At 36.3% G+C, this 15,560-nt stretch overlaps 1 protein-coding gene across 1 annotated transcript in view; it reads right to left on the bottom strand.

Annotated features, from left to right (window-relative positions):
* NFAT5 (nuclear factor of activated T cells 5) overlaps nucleotides 1–13,809 on the bottom strand; it is a 163,024-nt gene extending 149,215 nt beyond the window's left edge. Inside the window, 2 exon segments of the mRNA XM_037815724.1 lie at nucleotides 11,646–11,699; nucleotides 13,427–13,809. Of these exon segments, the coding sequence (XP_037671652.1) occupies nucleotides 11,646–11,699; nucleotides 13,427–13,499 (127 nt within the window). The 5' untranslated portion in view covers nucleotides 13,500–13,809.
* Nucleotides 13,810–15,560: the final 1,751 nt, after the last annotated feature.

Below are 15,560 nucleotides of genomic sequence, written 5' to 3'. Positions count from 1 at the left end.
AGCTGATGTAGCTTATGAGGGGTGACAATGGGATTGGGAAAACCATAAGGACCACACTCCACTTTGTCTAGTTTATGGATGGATGAGTAGAAAAATAGGGGAAGGAAGGAAACAAACAAACAGACAAAGGTACCCAGTGTTCTTTTTTACTTCAATTGCTCTTTTTCACTTTAATTATTATTCTTATTATTTTTGTGTGTGTGCTAATGAAGGTGTCAGGGATTGATTTAGGTGATGAATGTACAACTATGTAATGGTACTGTGAACAATCAAATGTACGATTTGTTTTGTATGACTGCGTGGTATGTGAATATATCTCAATAAAATGAAGATAAAAAAAAAAAAATCCAAGCTGACTTCTTTTGCAGAAATTGAGAAACTAATCCTAAAATTCATACGGAAATTCCAGGGACCCAAAATAGCCAAAACAATCTTGGGGAAAAAAAATAAAAAGCTGGTAGACTCACACTTCCTGATTTCAGAACTTCCTATAAAGCTATAGTAAGCAAGATAGTGTCATACTGGTATAAGATAGACATATAGCTCAAAGGAATAGAATTGAAGTCCAGAAGTAAATCCACACATCCATGACCAACTGATTTTCAATGAGTGTACCAAATACAGGCAATGGTTCAGATGTAGCCCTCTCTCTCTCTCTCCACTGAGCCACCTCAGCAGGTGAACTCACTGTCCTCCCCCCTACGTAGGACCAGACTCCCAGGGGTGCAAATCTCCCTGGCAACACAGGATATGACTCCCAGTGGTAAATCTGGACCCAGCATCGTGGGATTGAGAATATCTTCTTGACCAAAAGGGGGATGCAAAATGAAACAAAATAAAGCTTCAGTGGCTGAGAGATTTCAAATGGAGTCGATAGGTCACTCTGGTGGACATTCTTATGCACTATATAGATAACACCTCTTAGGTTTTAATGTACTGGAATAGCTAGAAGTAAATACCTGAAACTATCAAACTCCAATCCAGTAGTTTGGACTCTTGAAGGCAATTGTATAACAATGTAGATTACAAGGGGTAACAGTGTGATTGTGAAAACCTTGTGGATCATACTCCCTTTATCTAGTGTATGGATGGAAGAGTAGAAAAATGGGGACAAAAACTAAACGAAAAATAGGGTGGGATGGGGGGGATGATTTGGGTGTTCTTTTTTACTTTTATTGTTTATTCTTATTCTGATTCTTTCTGATGTAAGGAAAATGTTCAGAAATAGATTGTAGTGATGAATGCAAAACTATATGATGGTACTGTGAACAGCTGATTGTACACCATGGATGACTGTATGGTATGTGAATATATTTCAATAAAACTGAATTTAATTTAAAAAAAAAATACAGGCAATGGTGAAAGAATAGTCTCTTCAACAAATGGTGATGGGAAAACTAAATGCTTACATGAAGAATGAAGTTAGACCCCTACCTCACACCATATACAAAAATTAACTCAAAATGGATCGAAGACCTAAATGTAAAAGCTAGGACTATAAAACTCTTTGAAGAAAGCATAGGCATAAACCTTTATGATCTTGAATTAAGCAATAGTTTCTCAGATATGACACCAAAAGCATGAGCAACAAACGAAAAAATAAACTGAACATTATCAAAATTAAATATTTCTGTGCATCAAAGGACACCATCAAGAAAGTGAAAAGAACAACCCACAGAATGGAAGAAAATTCTTGCAACTTATATATCTATTAAGGGACTTGTATGTAGAATATAGAAGGAACTCCTACAACTCAACAATAAAAAGGCAAATAACCCAACTAAAAAATGGGCAAAGGACTTGAATGGACAATTCTCCTAAGAAGATATATAAATGGCCAATAAGCACATGAAAAGATGGTCAACATCATTAGTCATAAGAGAAATGCAAATCAAAACAACAGTGAGATACCACTTCATCCCCAATAGGATGATATAATATATATTTAAAGATATTGGAAAATAACATTTTGGAGAGAACATGACAGAATTGGAATCCTCATATGCTGCAGGTAGGACTCTAAAATAGTGTGGTCACTTTGGAAAACAGTCTGGCAGTTCTTCAAAAGGTTAACAAAGTTACCACATCATCTAGCAATTCTACTCCTAGATATATACCCAAGAGAAATGAAAACATGTGCTCATACAAATACTTGTAAATAAATGTTCATAGCAACATTATTCATAACAGTCAAAATGTGGAAGAACCCAACTGTCCATCAACTGAAGAATGGAAAAATAAAGTGTTATATATCCATATAACGGAATATTATTCAGCAAAAAAAAAAAGAAATGAATACTGACACATGCTATAATAGGTATGAACCATGAAAACATTATGCTAAGTTAAAGAAGCCAGACACAAAAAGCCACATATTATATGATTCCATTTATATGAAATGTCCAGAATTGGCAAATCCATAGAGATAAAAAGTACATTAGTGGTTGCCAGGGGTTGGGCAGAAAGGGAAATGGGGAGCAACTGCTTAATGGGTATAGGGTTTCTTTTGGGGGTGATGGAAAAACGTTCTAGAGTTAGTGGTGATGGGTGCACAACACTGTGAATATACTAAAAAAAATGAACTGTACCCTTTAAACCGGTAAAGCGGTGAACTTTTGTTATGTGAATTTTATCTCAGTAAAGCATTTTTTAAATAAAAAAATAACAAGATAATCAGGAGCCAGATCTTTAAGAATCTGGATTTCATCCTAAAGCCATGTACAGTACTGAAGGATTTTTAAGCAAGTGCTAAGATTAGATTTGTATTTTAGGAAGATAAATCCTCCATGTTGCCTAAATTTAGCAACATCTGATTTGGGCATTCAGAAGCTAGTAAAATCCTGGTTCCTGGCTACATCCTGGATAAGTACATTTGCCAACTTTCTCTGGATAAGTATTCTTATTTTGTTTATTTAACAAATAGTTATACAGCACTTACTATGTACTATTCCAAGGGCTGTAGAAATACAAACTCATTTAATTCTCATAACAAGTCTATGTATTATACCCATTTTATGGAATAGCAAACTGAAGCATGGAAAAGTTAAGTAACTTGCCTAAATTCACACAGCTAGTAAGCAACATGTGCTTTCAAAAATTTGGTTTTTATTCACAAGCCTGATAAATACATAGAACTTTGATTTGTTCATCATCTTTACCATTTTTAATTTGAAAGAAAAGAACTTTGGTGCATCTGTTCTCAATTTAGTATGCATTAATTTTTTTCTAAGTAGAACTCATTGTGTTTGTTCTAGCCATTCTTGTGAAGTCTGGTTGAAAAACATTTTCAAGAAAGTTGTTTTTTAGGTTTTATTTAATGTCCTATATGCTGTAAATGTGTTGTGTTTCTGTAGTAGAGTAGTAATTTAGTTAACAAAAAACATTTTCAAATATTTGATTACCTAGTTTAAAAATAAAAATAATGAGCTTTTTTAAAGGAAATAGTTAATGATAGCATGTTATTCAAACATTATATATAAATCTTCATCCTGTACTCAACATTACAGTCAAAAATTAAAAAAAAAAAAGACAAGCTCTTTAAAGTTAATTATAAATTCAATCTATAAGTTTATGTTTCCCAATAATTCACTCTCTAACAGCCTAATAGTCAAGGGAATATGATTTAACAACAAAAACAAAAAAGAATACAGAAAAAAGGCTTGGAGCTCACAATATAATTTTACAGAAATTTAATTCAAGTAAACTTTTAGTTTATAGTATTTCTAAAATCCTTATAACTGCCTATTCTTATTTATGTGTTTGAAATTAAGTATTTCCACATGGGAAGATTAATTTATTATCATTAATTTCAGTTTACAGTAGTACTTCTTTATCTAAAACCTTAGTTTTAGAATAAAGACCCAACTAGCAAATTACTATTAAAAAACTAGAAAAAGAGAAACCATAACAAATTCTCCAAGACGTCTAATTACAATTCTGTAGTAAAGGATAGATACTTGTTAGCTTAATCCTATGTTAGGATGCTTCATTGCCATAAAACACACTTTCAAACAAAATATGATTTACTGATTTACCCAGGTGATTGAAATGAAAATTTTAATTCAAAAGTTTAATCAAGCCCCCATCAACAAACATTTAAGTGTTCCATTACATTGAACACTAATGCCTAATGTCCAAAATAGCAGTACAGGACATAGTATATTTGACTACTGGGCAAATTTGAATTTTATTCAAAATAAGTATTTGCAATACACAGCTAAGCACAAGACTAAGGGACAAAAAGCTCATATTCAGCTTTTACCTGTATGTTTTATCTATACAAATTATTTATCACAGTAAAGAAGTATATACCCCATACATAATCTTCAACTCTAAATACACTAAAGAAAAATTATTTTAATATGGAGTTTTAAACATGTGAACTTCAATTTACAATTACAAAGCATAGAGGCAAACTATATGCTCTGGTATATTTTGCACAAAATTATTTCCCTATTAATAAAAGTGAAGCATTTTACTATCTTCATTCTCCACTCCAGATTGAATTATAAAACCTTTTAACACCCTATATTATCATTATTCACATATAATCTCTACGTGTCAATACATCTTAAGTAAATGAATAAAAAATATTATGGCTAAGTAGCCTATATTTGCACATAAACATCAAAATCAATCCCTGAAAAATCTACACTTGGCTGTACTATAGAATAACACAGGAATACGTAAGAGAATTTAATATTTCAGATTGCCTTTATGCCCATTTTTAAATATCACTTTCTCTTTTGGAAAGTTATGGTGATTGAACAACAGAAGTTAAAGAGAACAGAGTACACACTGTGTGAGTCCATTTATATGAAATTCTAAAAAAGGCAAAAATAATCTATGGTGACAAAAAGCAGATCAACAGTTACCTAGGGGCTGTGGTGGACAGGAGTGACTGCAAAGGAGCAAGTGGGAGCTTTCTGAGATGACTGAAAATCACTACAGTCAAGATATAGTGATCACACAAATGTATACATTGTTCAAAACTCAGCAAACATTTAAGATGGATGCAATTCTATATCTGTAAAAAGATGTTTTGCCTTTTTTTTTTTTTTTAAAGGTAAGAGAGAAAGGATGTAAGAAATAATAACAGGACCAACAAGCAAAATTTAGAGAGAACCATGAGAAAATGGGGACATACGTGGAAGGGGGCAACTTAAAAAAAAAAAGGCACAGCAGAAAGAAATGAAGAACCAAAGTAAATTAATAAAACTGTATGCAAAATATCACTATTCATATAGCATTTTAGTTTCAAAGCCCTCTAACATTACTTCAGTTGTTCTTTCTCATAACTCTTAAGTAGGCAAGGCTGAAAATAATGTCTCTGCTGAAGAAGAGGAGTACTTAAGTGATTTTAACAGGGTCTGACGGTCAAACCAGAACTAGAATTCAGATCTAATTCCTAACAGACTTTCAGGAAGTTCAGGAAACAAATTTCACCTATATCAAGAAACAGAATAAACTCCTGAGGCTCCTATTAGTACTGCTTCTATTGCACATCTGTTCTCAAATTTAGTCTGACTCTGAAACATACCAGCAGAAATAAGGGGCAATGTGTGCTTCCATTAAACTACTGCCAAAGAAATCAGCAGCCCCACAGCATCTCTATTTCTAAAGTAATTCTCCTCAGGTTGTGACTTCTGCTTACCCTTCCCCTGCTTTTCACTTCTGAGTCCTATTATCAGCCAAGACAGAGAAAGTTTGACCAAACATTTGTTTCAGCTCAATCTTAAAGACACCCACCAAAGCCATACAATGATTTGCTAATTTTGATTGTTAAAATCTTTCCTGCAAGGGTCATCATCATTTTTGTTACTGATTTTTATATGTAGCTTTAGAATTTCTCTCATTACTTTTGGAAGCTGCTTGGCTAAAGAACTCTACACAAAGTACTCTTTTACACAATCTGAACAGTGCCTAATTTTTATTAGGGCCCAAAGTATAAATGCCAATTATCAAATATTTGTACCATAAGAGAGTCAGTATAAGTTCTCAACTTTGGGGTCAAATTGTCAAGGTTCCAATTCTAGCCTCCTCCTCTATGTGACCTTGGGGAAATTAATGAATACTTCTGTATCTCAATTTGCTCATTATGGAATAGGGATACTGGAAGGATTTTTTGTGGAATAAATGTGAAAAATATCTGTAAAATGCTCGGTACACATAAATTGCTCGACACATGTGCCTTACACAAAATTGCTCGAAAAATATTTTTGATTATTACAAATACTGAATTTACTGTATTTTTTCTTCTCTTCAACTACCAACACTTCTCTTTTGATTAACAGATCCTATAAAGATTACTTCAAGTAGATTTTTTTAAAAGTTAAAACTAACTTTACAAAGATACAAATAATCAACAACTTAGCTCAATATTAGAAACTTTTCTCTTCTTGTCTCATCTTCATAACCAAGTACCAAATTCAGTAAGGCACTAATCACAATGTTGTCTGAATAGGAAAGAAGTGATAACCATTCAAGGTTCAGCAATAGTAATGATCATCAGCTATTTATAAAGTAAATATTTAAAAAAGAGAAAAAAATCTTTTTTCAAAAATTATTAAGAAATCTCATGTAATGCATCTTTAGTTCAATTCATCAAAAATATAGATTCTTCATCACATCAGGTTTTATTTATATTTGAAAGATGAACCTATTATCTCTAGTTAATCCATAAGAAAATTTCTACCTTTTCTTTCAAACACATGTTTGTAATTCGTATATTACACCTTGTTAGTTTTTTTAACTTTGTTTTTTTTTAAGACAAGGGCAAATAGAAAACACGTGAACCTCTTTTATGTAATATGAAATAAAATCTTAACGGCAAGAAAAGACAATATAAGTTAATCAGCAACATTTCTATTCAAGAATGGCTTTTATTGCTCTAAAATTAAAAGACCCCCTTTTAATATGAACACGTTAGGGTGCTCACTCCCTAGACACCCCTGAAGATGGAAAAAGAGATTAAATGAGAGGAAGAGGTAGCAAAAAACAAGATAAGACTTAACAAAGGTCTATGAATACTGAAACTTTATATAAATATATACATTTGTTTAGATGCTGGGGTGTTGGAATAGCTGGAAGGAGGTAAATGACATGGTGGAACTATAACCTATAACATCCTTTGAAATTTGCTCTATAGCTACTCGTTGAATTGTGTTTTGAAAGCCTTCACCTTTCCATACATATCCTATATTGCATAATAAGTAAAGAACTGAAACTATGGAACTGTAATCATAATTTTTGAAATTACCTATATAACTGCTTGTTGAGCTTTATGTCGAAAGTTAACACCTTTCTCTATGTATGTTATATTTTACAATAATGGAAATAGCTGAAGTTGTGGAACTGTGATCCATGACATTCTTTGAAATCTGCTCGCTAACTATTTGTTAAATCATACTTGAAAGTTATCACTTATGTATATAGACTAAAATTCACAATAAAAAAATGCATTAAAAAATAATAAAGTTAAAAGAACTATCTTCAATCACTACATAATCAGGCCTAACTGATCTCTCAAAGATTCATTTGTTCTTTTATTTTTTTCCAATTATCTGTTATTCTTAACAGAAAATTTAACCCAATGAGTCCATTTTTTCTAATAGAGATGATTTTTTTTTTAATTTATATTAACCACAATAAAAAATGTTTTCTGCATTACTATGTTCAAGTTTTAGGGGGCTACTGTTCTAATTATAGTAGAGTCATGATCAGGCCAAAAACCACCTGATTATAATACAAATTTTTATCCTCTTATGATAATAAACAATAGAACACTAGAATTAAATAAAAATGACAGCAAAGTTTAGGAAAAGACACAAAATCAAATGATAGGAAATCATGAAAAAGATGGCCCCTAGAAGCAAGAAGTTGGGATGAACTGGGTATGACTTTCTACATATGTTCAAACTTCATGATTTCCTTAATGATATTTTTAGTTTACCAGATATGGATCAATATATCCAAAGACAATGAACAAGAAAAGTACTCAACAAATTATTTTTAATGTTAAATATTTTCAAAAAATCCTTCTTTCCAATAAGATATCTTCATACATTTACTCATGTAGGAATTAATGGCCTAACTACCTTGCTGACAAGGGACCCAGGAAGAGACACAAATCAAGCCTAATGGCTATTCAAAAATATTCCATAAAGTCAGTAAAACTGTTACTATTTCTAGGATTTTCATTTGTGAACTATAAAGTACAATGATGTTTGGTATCATTAAATAGACTGAGAGTAGTAAAAAAAAAGTAGTTTATTTCCTTCTCACTCATAATGTTTCATATTTTCTTTTAAAAATCTTCCAATCTTAAATGCTTAGTTCATACAATTGTTTTGAACATGTTTAGTTTTTAACCAGTTCTTTAATGTGATCCATCATCTAAACTCTTAAGTCATGTTTTTAAAATCATTTTAAAATTTTAATCTATTATGTTTTTGTTTCTCTATTTTTTCCAATTTGCTTATATTCTTATTTTTCCTTTTTTATCATGTTCTTTAGGTAGGGAAAACACACAAACAGCATCAAAAAGTAAAAACCTGTAGTATCTTCTTTGTCCAGGATTTTTTCTATGTAAATTACATTTAATAAAATTGTAAGAGAATTGCTTTACTTACTTTATTAAGGGTTTCACATTTAATTATAGAGTCATCAGAAACATCATTTTATTGACTAGGTATTATTGCATTAAATAGACAGATCCCTTTTTCTACTGTCAGACAATCACAGTAAATTAAAAAGTGGTAGGAAGAAGAACCGGCATTGATTAAATCTAGGTAGCATAAATGCAAACTTTGTTGAATGGTAAAGAAATTGTGAATCTTAACTTTAAAACTTAATAATACCCAAATGCTGGCTTTCCAACATTTTCTTTCAAAAGGAAGAACTTAAATTCAAAAAAAGTTATGTTATTTTTAAAAATTAACATTGTGTGATACTAATTACTTAAATTCCCCTCACTCTGGACTGAGTTCTTAATTATTAGATGTAATTATCATCTACTGATGCAAAGCATGCATACATAAATATTACAATACTTAAGATTATGTAACCATAGTGAGGCCGTATATCATAGCGGTTAAGAGCACAGACTCGAGACTACTAGAGTTGGAATCTTGGCTCTACAAATTACTAGCTGTGTGACTCTGCGTAAGTTACTGAACCTCCCTATTTATGTCTTAGTTTCCTCAAATGTAAAATGGGATAAGAACAGTAAATATCTCAAAGGGTTGTTATGAGAATTCAGTGAGTTCATACTTGTAAAGCTCCTGGCACATACTAGGTATTACATAGATGTTTGTTGCTTAAAATTTTTTTATTTAGCTAACATTTACTGAGCACTTACCATGTGCTAAGTTAGATGTTTCACATGAATTGGCTTCATTAATATTTACAACAACCTATGATGAAGATACTATTATTGCCCCCATTTAAAGATGAGAAAATTGAAGCACAAAAAAGATTAAACGACTAGGCTATGGCCACACACAAGCAAATGTTGGAACAAGGATTTGAACCCAAGCTGACTGCATGGCCTGCAATCTTAACATAGATTACAAAGCAGAACTACACATAAGAAGAAGTAGCATCATGCTGTACTATATCTTGAAAAGAGGGCAAGGGAGACATAAGAGACTTTCCTTAAACAAACTAGAATATGTATTTCCTGGAATAAAGTAAGAGTATTTTAAAAATTAATATAAGAAATAAACCAGTATAATGCAGACATATTTATGGAAGAAATAAAATGTCTGGCATTTGTTTTAAAATAATACAGCTGGGATAGGGGAGAGGATATAAGAAATAAGATTAGACATACATTGACAATTGTTAAAGCTTGGTGATAAATACATGGGAGTTCAATAGTCTATTCTCTTTACTTTTGCATATTCTTTAAACGTCTATAATAAAGGTTAAAAAAAGAGATGGGTTGGCATACATTAAAATTTTCATTACATAAGCAAACAAATTTCTTATAATATCCTGTATCAAAAATAAAGACATGACATACCTGATAATTATACATTTTACATTTTATACATAATGTGTAAAAGGATGCTCTTACTTTAAATAACTGAGTATCCTCTCAAACAAAATGAAAAATTACATAAGTAGGCATAAATGTAAATATATTAAATAGTCTCTGCATTTCCATAAAAAAATTTTGCTTAAATAATTAACACTTTTTGTTTCATCTCTAAGATTATGACACTCTGGTTTGTTGCCCAGGAAATGGATGGGTTTGTACAGACAAAGATGATTCTCCAACATGGTTGAACAATAAGAATAAAACACAAAAATCTGCTTCACTAAGAAACACTTCTAACAATTCCTCACGTCAAGCTGCAATCTTAAAAATATTTGATTCTCAAACTAATATATATCTATGGACTTCAAATAAGTACAAATATAACCAATAAGTAATTTGAGAATGCTTTCTATGCTCTACATTACACTGTTAAAACAATTTAAATGATACCAAAAGAAAAAACTAGCATTTATTAAGTCAGACACTATACTAGGCACTTTAATACACATTAGCTCACTAAATTTAAGAGATTCTCTCCATTTTTATAGAAAGAATATTAAAGCTTAGACAGGTAAAAATCAATTGCCTAATGTCACACAGTAGGAAGCTAGATAGGTATTCAAACTCAAACCCAATTAACAAAACCCACTTTGCCACCCCCCACCACCACCAAACCAGACTACCTCTAAAGTGGCAAATGCCTAAATTCAAGTTAGACTTAAAACATTTGGGACCTTTTAAAAATGGGCCACAAAATGTTTAAGTTACTGGTTATGTATATTTTACAGTGGTAGTGTGGCTTTGTGTAAAAAGCAAAACACAAATGGCATGCTGTGTGACTTTTTTCAAATCTCTTAATTTCAGCCTTAGTTTACTCATCTGCATAATGGGGAAATTAATATACTTGCTGTTCAAGATGTTAGGATTCAAAGATAATATATGTGAAATCAATTAAAAAACTGCAAAAATAACACAAATACAATACTTTATGTCTTAAAATGCTAAAAACACAACAAAATAAAGTAATTGTTAGCTGTTTAAGTTATTCTACAGAATCTGTTGTCTCTAGAACTTTCTAAAAGTCAACCATTAACTCAATCATCACTCCTATTACTTGATTTTCTTACCCTTAAAAATTTAACAGTAAGGTAATCAATGCTTTTGTAATGAATAATATATCACTGTAAATTAAGCATAAATGAAAGTTCTAAATTCTGAATTTTAAACTAAATATGTGCTTGGTGTGACTCTTTTAGTTATATTCATGATCTTAATCCCTGAATCTTTTCACATTTGGTTTGTATTCAAAAATATAGAATTAAAATCTGGAATTCTAAAGTAGAACACCCAACACATAATTTTAAATGAGTTTTGTGGGTTTTCCCCCCAAGGCTTCTCAAAGCAGATTCAACAGCCAACAAGTACATCAAACCCAGCAGTAAAATCCAATGAAACATTCAGCTGCTCTAAAAGAAGGATCAGACTCTAGAAGAAAACTACATTGTGTGAGTTTGCAAAGTTTCACACTTTCTCATTTAAACTCCATTTCAGAGAAAGCCTTTGCATACTAACACAATAAGCTTTAAAATGGCACTTTGCTGACCTTCCAATAGTCCAGCTCTATGAAAATTCTGTGATGGGTGTAACTTCAGAGAATCTGAAAAACACAAAAAGCATTAAGTATTTCTTATGCTGAATGATATTTTTTAATGCCAAGGATAGCATACATTTCTTATATAACTGGCATGTATTTTTAAGCGATAAAGCCCATATTTGTGAATATATTCTCTACAAAAGTAAGGTTAAATTGCCTTTACATTGGTCTCTATGCTAAACTTAGATTTTCATAAAACATTTGTTTCATGGAAAATTATCTGATTATTACTGTCCAAAAGGTGTTAATGTCTTGGCTATTTTTAGAGCACAATTGTACCACATTAGCCTTCCTCTAAGAATCGTCTCTTGATAGTTTCTTCCTTCTGACACTCAAAACTACAGTATTTTCAAACTACTTCAGGTAATGCCAGAAAAATATCCTACAGGAAGGTGACTGCTAACTAAAGTCATCAGAGCAACAGACAATGGCTACAGTTACTAAATAGGGCTCTGTGTACAAACTCAATGGTGGATTCAGTTTATAAAGCCCAGTACCTTCCAGAGTAAACCATCTCACTCTGATTTACTCAAACAATTTAAATACACTAATTTGAAGCCGAAGTCCTTCTTTCTGGGGGAGAGGAACAGGATGGAAATCAAAAGATCGATAAGTCAAACCAAAAACTGAAGAAACGCTGAATTTCTCAGGAAGGGGGTTCACAGTGCCACATACTTTTAACATAGTGAAATGAATAGTTAACAGCCCAGATCTGTCTTTTACCCACTCCCAGTGGTTTGTTTAAAAAGTGGTGAAGAGTGCAGTGGGAGTATTTTTATTTGATGCCCCTTGCACAGGGAACCTGTTCTGACACATTCTTGCGGTGTCCAGTATAGGAATTTAACCTCAGTAGAGATCAGCTCAAGTGTTAATATTTTAGATGCTGGGAATTCCCTGCAGGCCTAAGCCAAAATAGTTTTAAAATGGGAATCTCTATCCAATGCCCCCTCCCAGCAACGACCCCATGAAGAGGAAAGAAGAGAACATTCTCAAAGGACAGCGTCTGGGCCTAAGCAGGTACCTCTGGGAGGGAAGAGGAATAAAACTAATCCGGAGAGAGCACTCCGATCTTTGTTAAAGAGAGGAAGAAATATGTAATTAGCATGTCACAGAAGTGGGCAGATGAAAAAGAAAATTCGGGCTCTTTCCAGCAATAAGATGACGAGGAAAGGAAGAACGTCTGGTCGAGGGGGGCCGTCCCAAGGAGAGGGAGTGGACTAGGCCTGAGGGAGAGGAGGGTAGAACGACGGAGCACAAACAACCTGGAGGGGTTGGAAAATGGTCATCCTGCACCCAGAATCGGCTCCAGGCCACGCCGCCCGTTTTCGGGCAACTTTGCTGAGGAGGAGGGTCCTGGTAAGAGGAGCCGCGCACAGATCGCGGCAGCCCCAGCGCGGGGCCCAGTCCCGGGTGATCCCCGAGCGGGGGAGGCCCAGGCCGGCCAGTCCAGGAGTGTGGCGGGGCCACACAGGCCAAGAGACACTCCGGCGACTGGTGCCGCAGCGACCCGAGAGCCGACGGAATCCGGGCCCTGCGCGGCCGGCGGCTCCGCGGGGGAGGGGCCGCCACTCCTCTCCGGCCCCGTCCACCATCACTCCGACCCAATCGGCCACCTCCGCCCCCAAGACAGGCCATCCCGGCCAGGGTTTGGTTGCTGCCGCCCCCGACGGGGACCCCCTCAGTCTCCCCGGTCTCCCCGCCCCCACGTCCCAGCCCCCAGCCTGACTCACCTCGCGAGTACAGGGACTTGGGCGATTCCAGGTCTAGGTCCGCGCTGAGCAATGAGATGAAGTCCGAGGGCATCGCAGCTCAACCCAGCCCGGCCCGAGGGCAACGGGAGGGGAGGAGCGGCGGTGGCGGCGGCACCTCCTCTCCGGGACAGCGGGCACCGAACCGGGGGCGGCGAGGCGAAGGCGGCTGCTGCTGCCTCCTCCTCGAGGGCAGTGACTTCCACTGGGCCGAGGACAAGGCGGAGGGGTGGAGGAGAAACTCCACGGGGATTAATTCCCAGCGAGTCAGGCGGGGGGTTTAGGGCGGGGAAAGGGAGGGGGGAGAACCAACGGGTCTGTTCCGTGCTTCTCCTCAGCGAAAACTGACGGTCGCCGCCACCGCCGCCGCCGCTGACAGGATTCTGAACCCCGCCCCCCCGGGCTGCACTGCGCAGGCGCGCGGAGGGGGGCGCCGCAGACGCGGGAAGAGCCGGGGCGGCCTCCGGGGGGGCGGGAGGCGCACCATGGAACAGCATCAACAAGGGCTTCGCTTCCTGCCGCCGGGGCCCCGGCAGCTGTTCCCGAGTAGGGAAAGGGCCCCGCCGGCAGGGAGGGCGGGAGGTTGGGAGGTGTCCGCACCCTGGGGCCCCGGGGAGGGAAAAGGTATTGGCACCGACCCGCCGGCGGCGAGCTTGGGGTGGCCGGCCCAGCGCCGATGTGTACGCTGGAGACAGATCTGGGGAAGCCGAGTCGTCTGCGCGATGAGAAGGACCCCAGGGCTGGGCGGCGGCCGGGCAGGACTGGCTTGGGGTCTCGCAGGGGAACGGGAGTTTGCCATCGCTTGGACAGCCAACCTTTTGGGGTTTCATAGCACTAAGTTAAGCTGGCCAGAGGGCTGTCAAACTTGTTTCTTAATTAGGAAATGGCAGGCCATATCCTAAAAACCACGAGTTATTTTTTAATTGAAGTAACACTCTCACCCGACCGCACCCCCGCCTTTGGAGGCCGAAAATACAAAATGATCTCTCGGATTGTGGTAGGGCAGCCGGATTTTTCGGAGTGGGAGCTAAAGAACAGTTTACAAATTGGATCATGTGAGTCTACCTAGCTGTTCTACAGGAAACGAAAAGAAAAAAGCAAATCTAAACACCACTCCTAAAAACAAAACTTTCATTTTTTAACCTTTGGGTTAGGCAAGGATGGAGGAAAAACACATTTACTTGAGTTTTTGCTATTCTGTTCATGGGGCCAAAAGTTTCCGTAGCAAAAACTTAAAACCCTCACCTACACCGCAGAACGTTTCCTGACTAATAGATTACTGAGAAATTTTTAAGCAAGTTATTAAAATATCAGTTGGAGTGCAGGGTGTGGAACTCGGAAAACAATTTTAATCCTGTGTGGAATATCGTTACCAGCAGCTACTTGGGCAAGGTTTAAGATATTAGGGTTGGTTTCATTTTTTGTTTTTATTTTATCTAAAAGGATAGTTGCAAATCATACATGTCAGCCTGTTGTATTTTATGTATTATATATATACATAATTTATAGAGGTTTTTTTCCCCCATGAATTCCTCATCTGGACTTGGAGTGTTGAGGATGGGGGCAGAAGCTCTCAGCACGGGGAGGGCATGAGGCCTTTTGCAAAGCTTCACCGGCAGACCTAGAATTTCAACTTGTGTCACCAGAGCCTACCAATCTTTCCAAATCTGTATATCTGATTCAGGTTGCCCAATTATCATAGCTGAATTCGGTGTAGTAATTAATCAGCCCCATGAACATTTTTTTTTCCTGAGAGAGGTAAGAGTTTTTGAGAGCCACCCCAAGATGGCAAAGCAGGAAAGGAAACTACCCTCAAATCTCTGTTGCTACTGTAGGCTGTTGTAGCAAGTCCCAAGGGAAGTCCCTTCCTAACTGGTAAGAAAGAGTCCCACTCATTTGAGAGAGGAAGATTCAAAACCCACATTGCCCAACAGGCCAAGGCCTATCAAAATCCTATAGCTTTTGAATCAGAGCAAATATCCGTTGGAGACCACCCCCCTCCGTAAGTCAATGCATCATGTGAGGAAAGGATAATGCAGTGGACCAGGCAGAGCCTGATACTAAAAAGTTGTATGAATCACTCTGAGCATATGCCTTTTCCTCAGACCTATGTAAT

The sequence above is a fragment of the Choloepus didactylus genome, chromosome 22 (genome assembly GCF_015220235.1).
Source record: "Choloepus didactylus isolate mChoDid1 chromosome 22, mChoDid1.pri, whole genome shotgun sequence".
NCBI lineage: Eukaryota > Metazoa > Chordata > Mammalia > Pilosa > Megalonychidae > Choloepus > Choloepus didactylus.
Note: the sequence above shows the minus strand (reverse complement) of the source record. Positions and strands in the feature narration are given on the sequence as shown.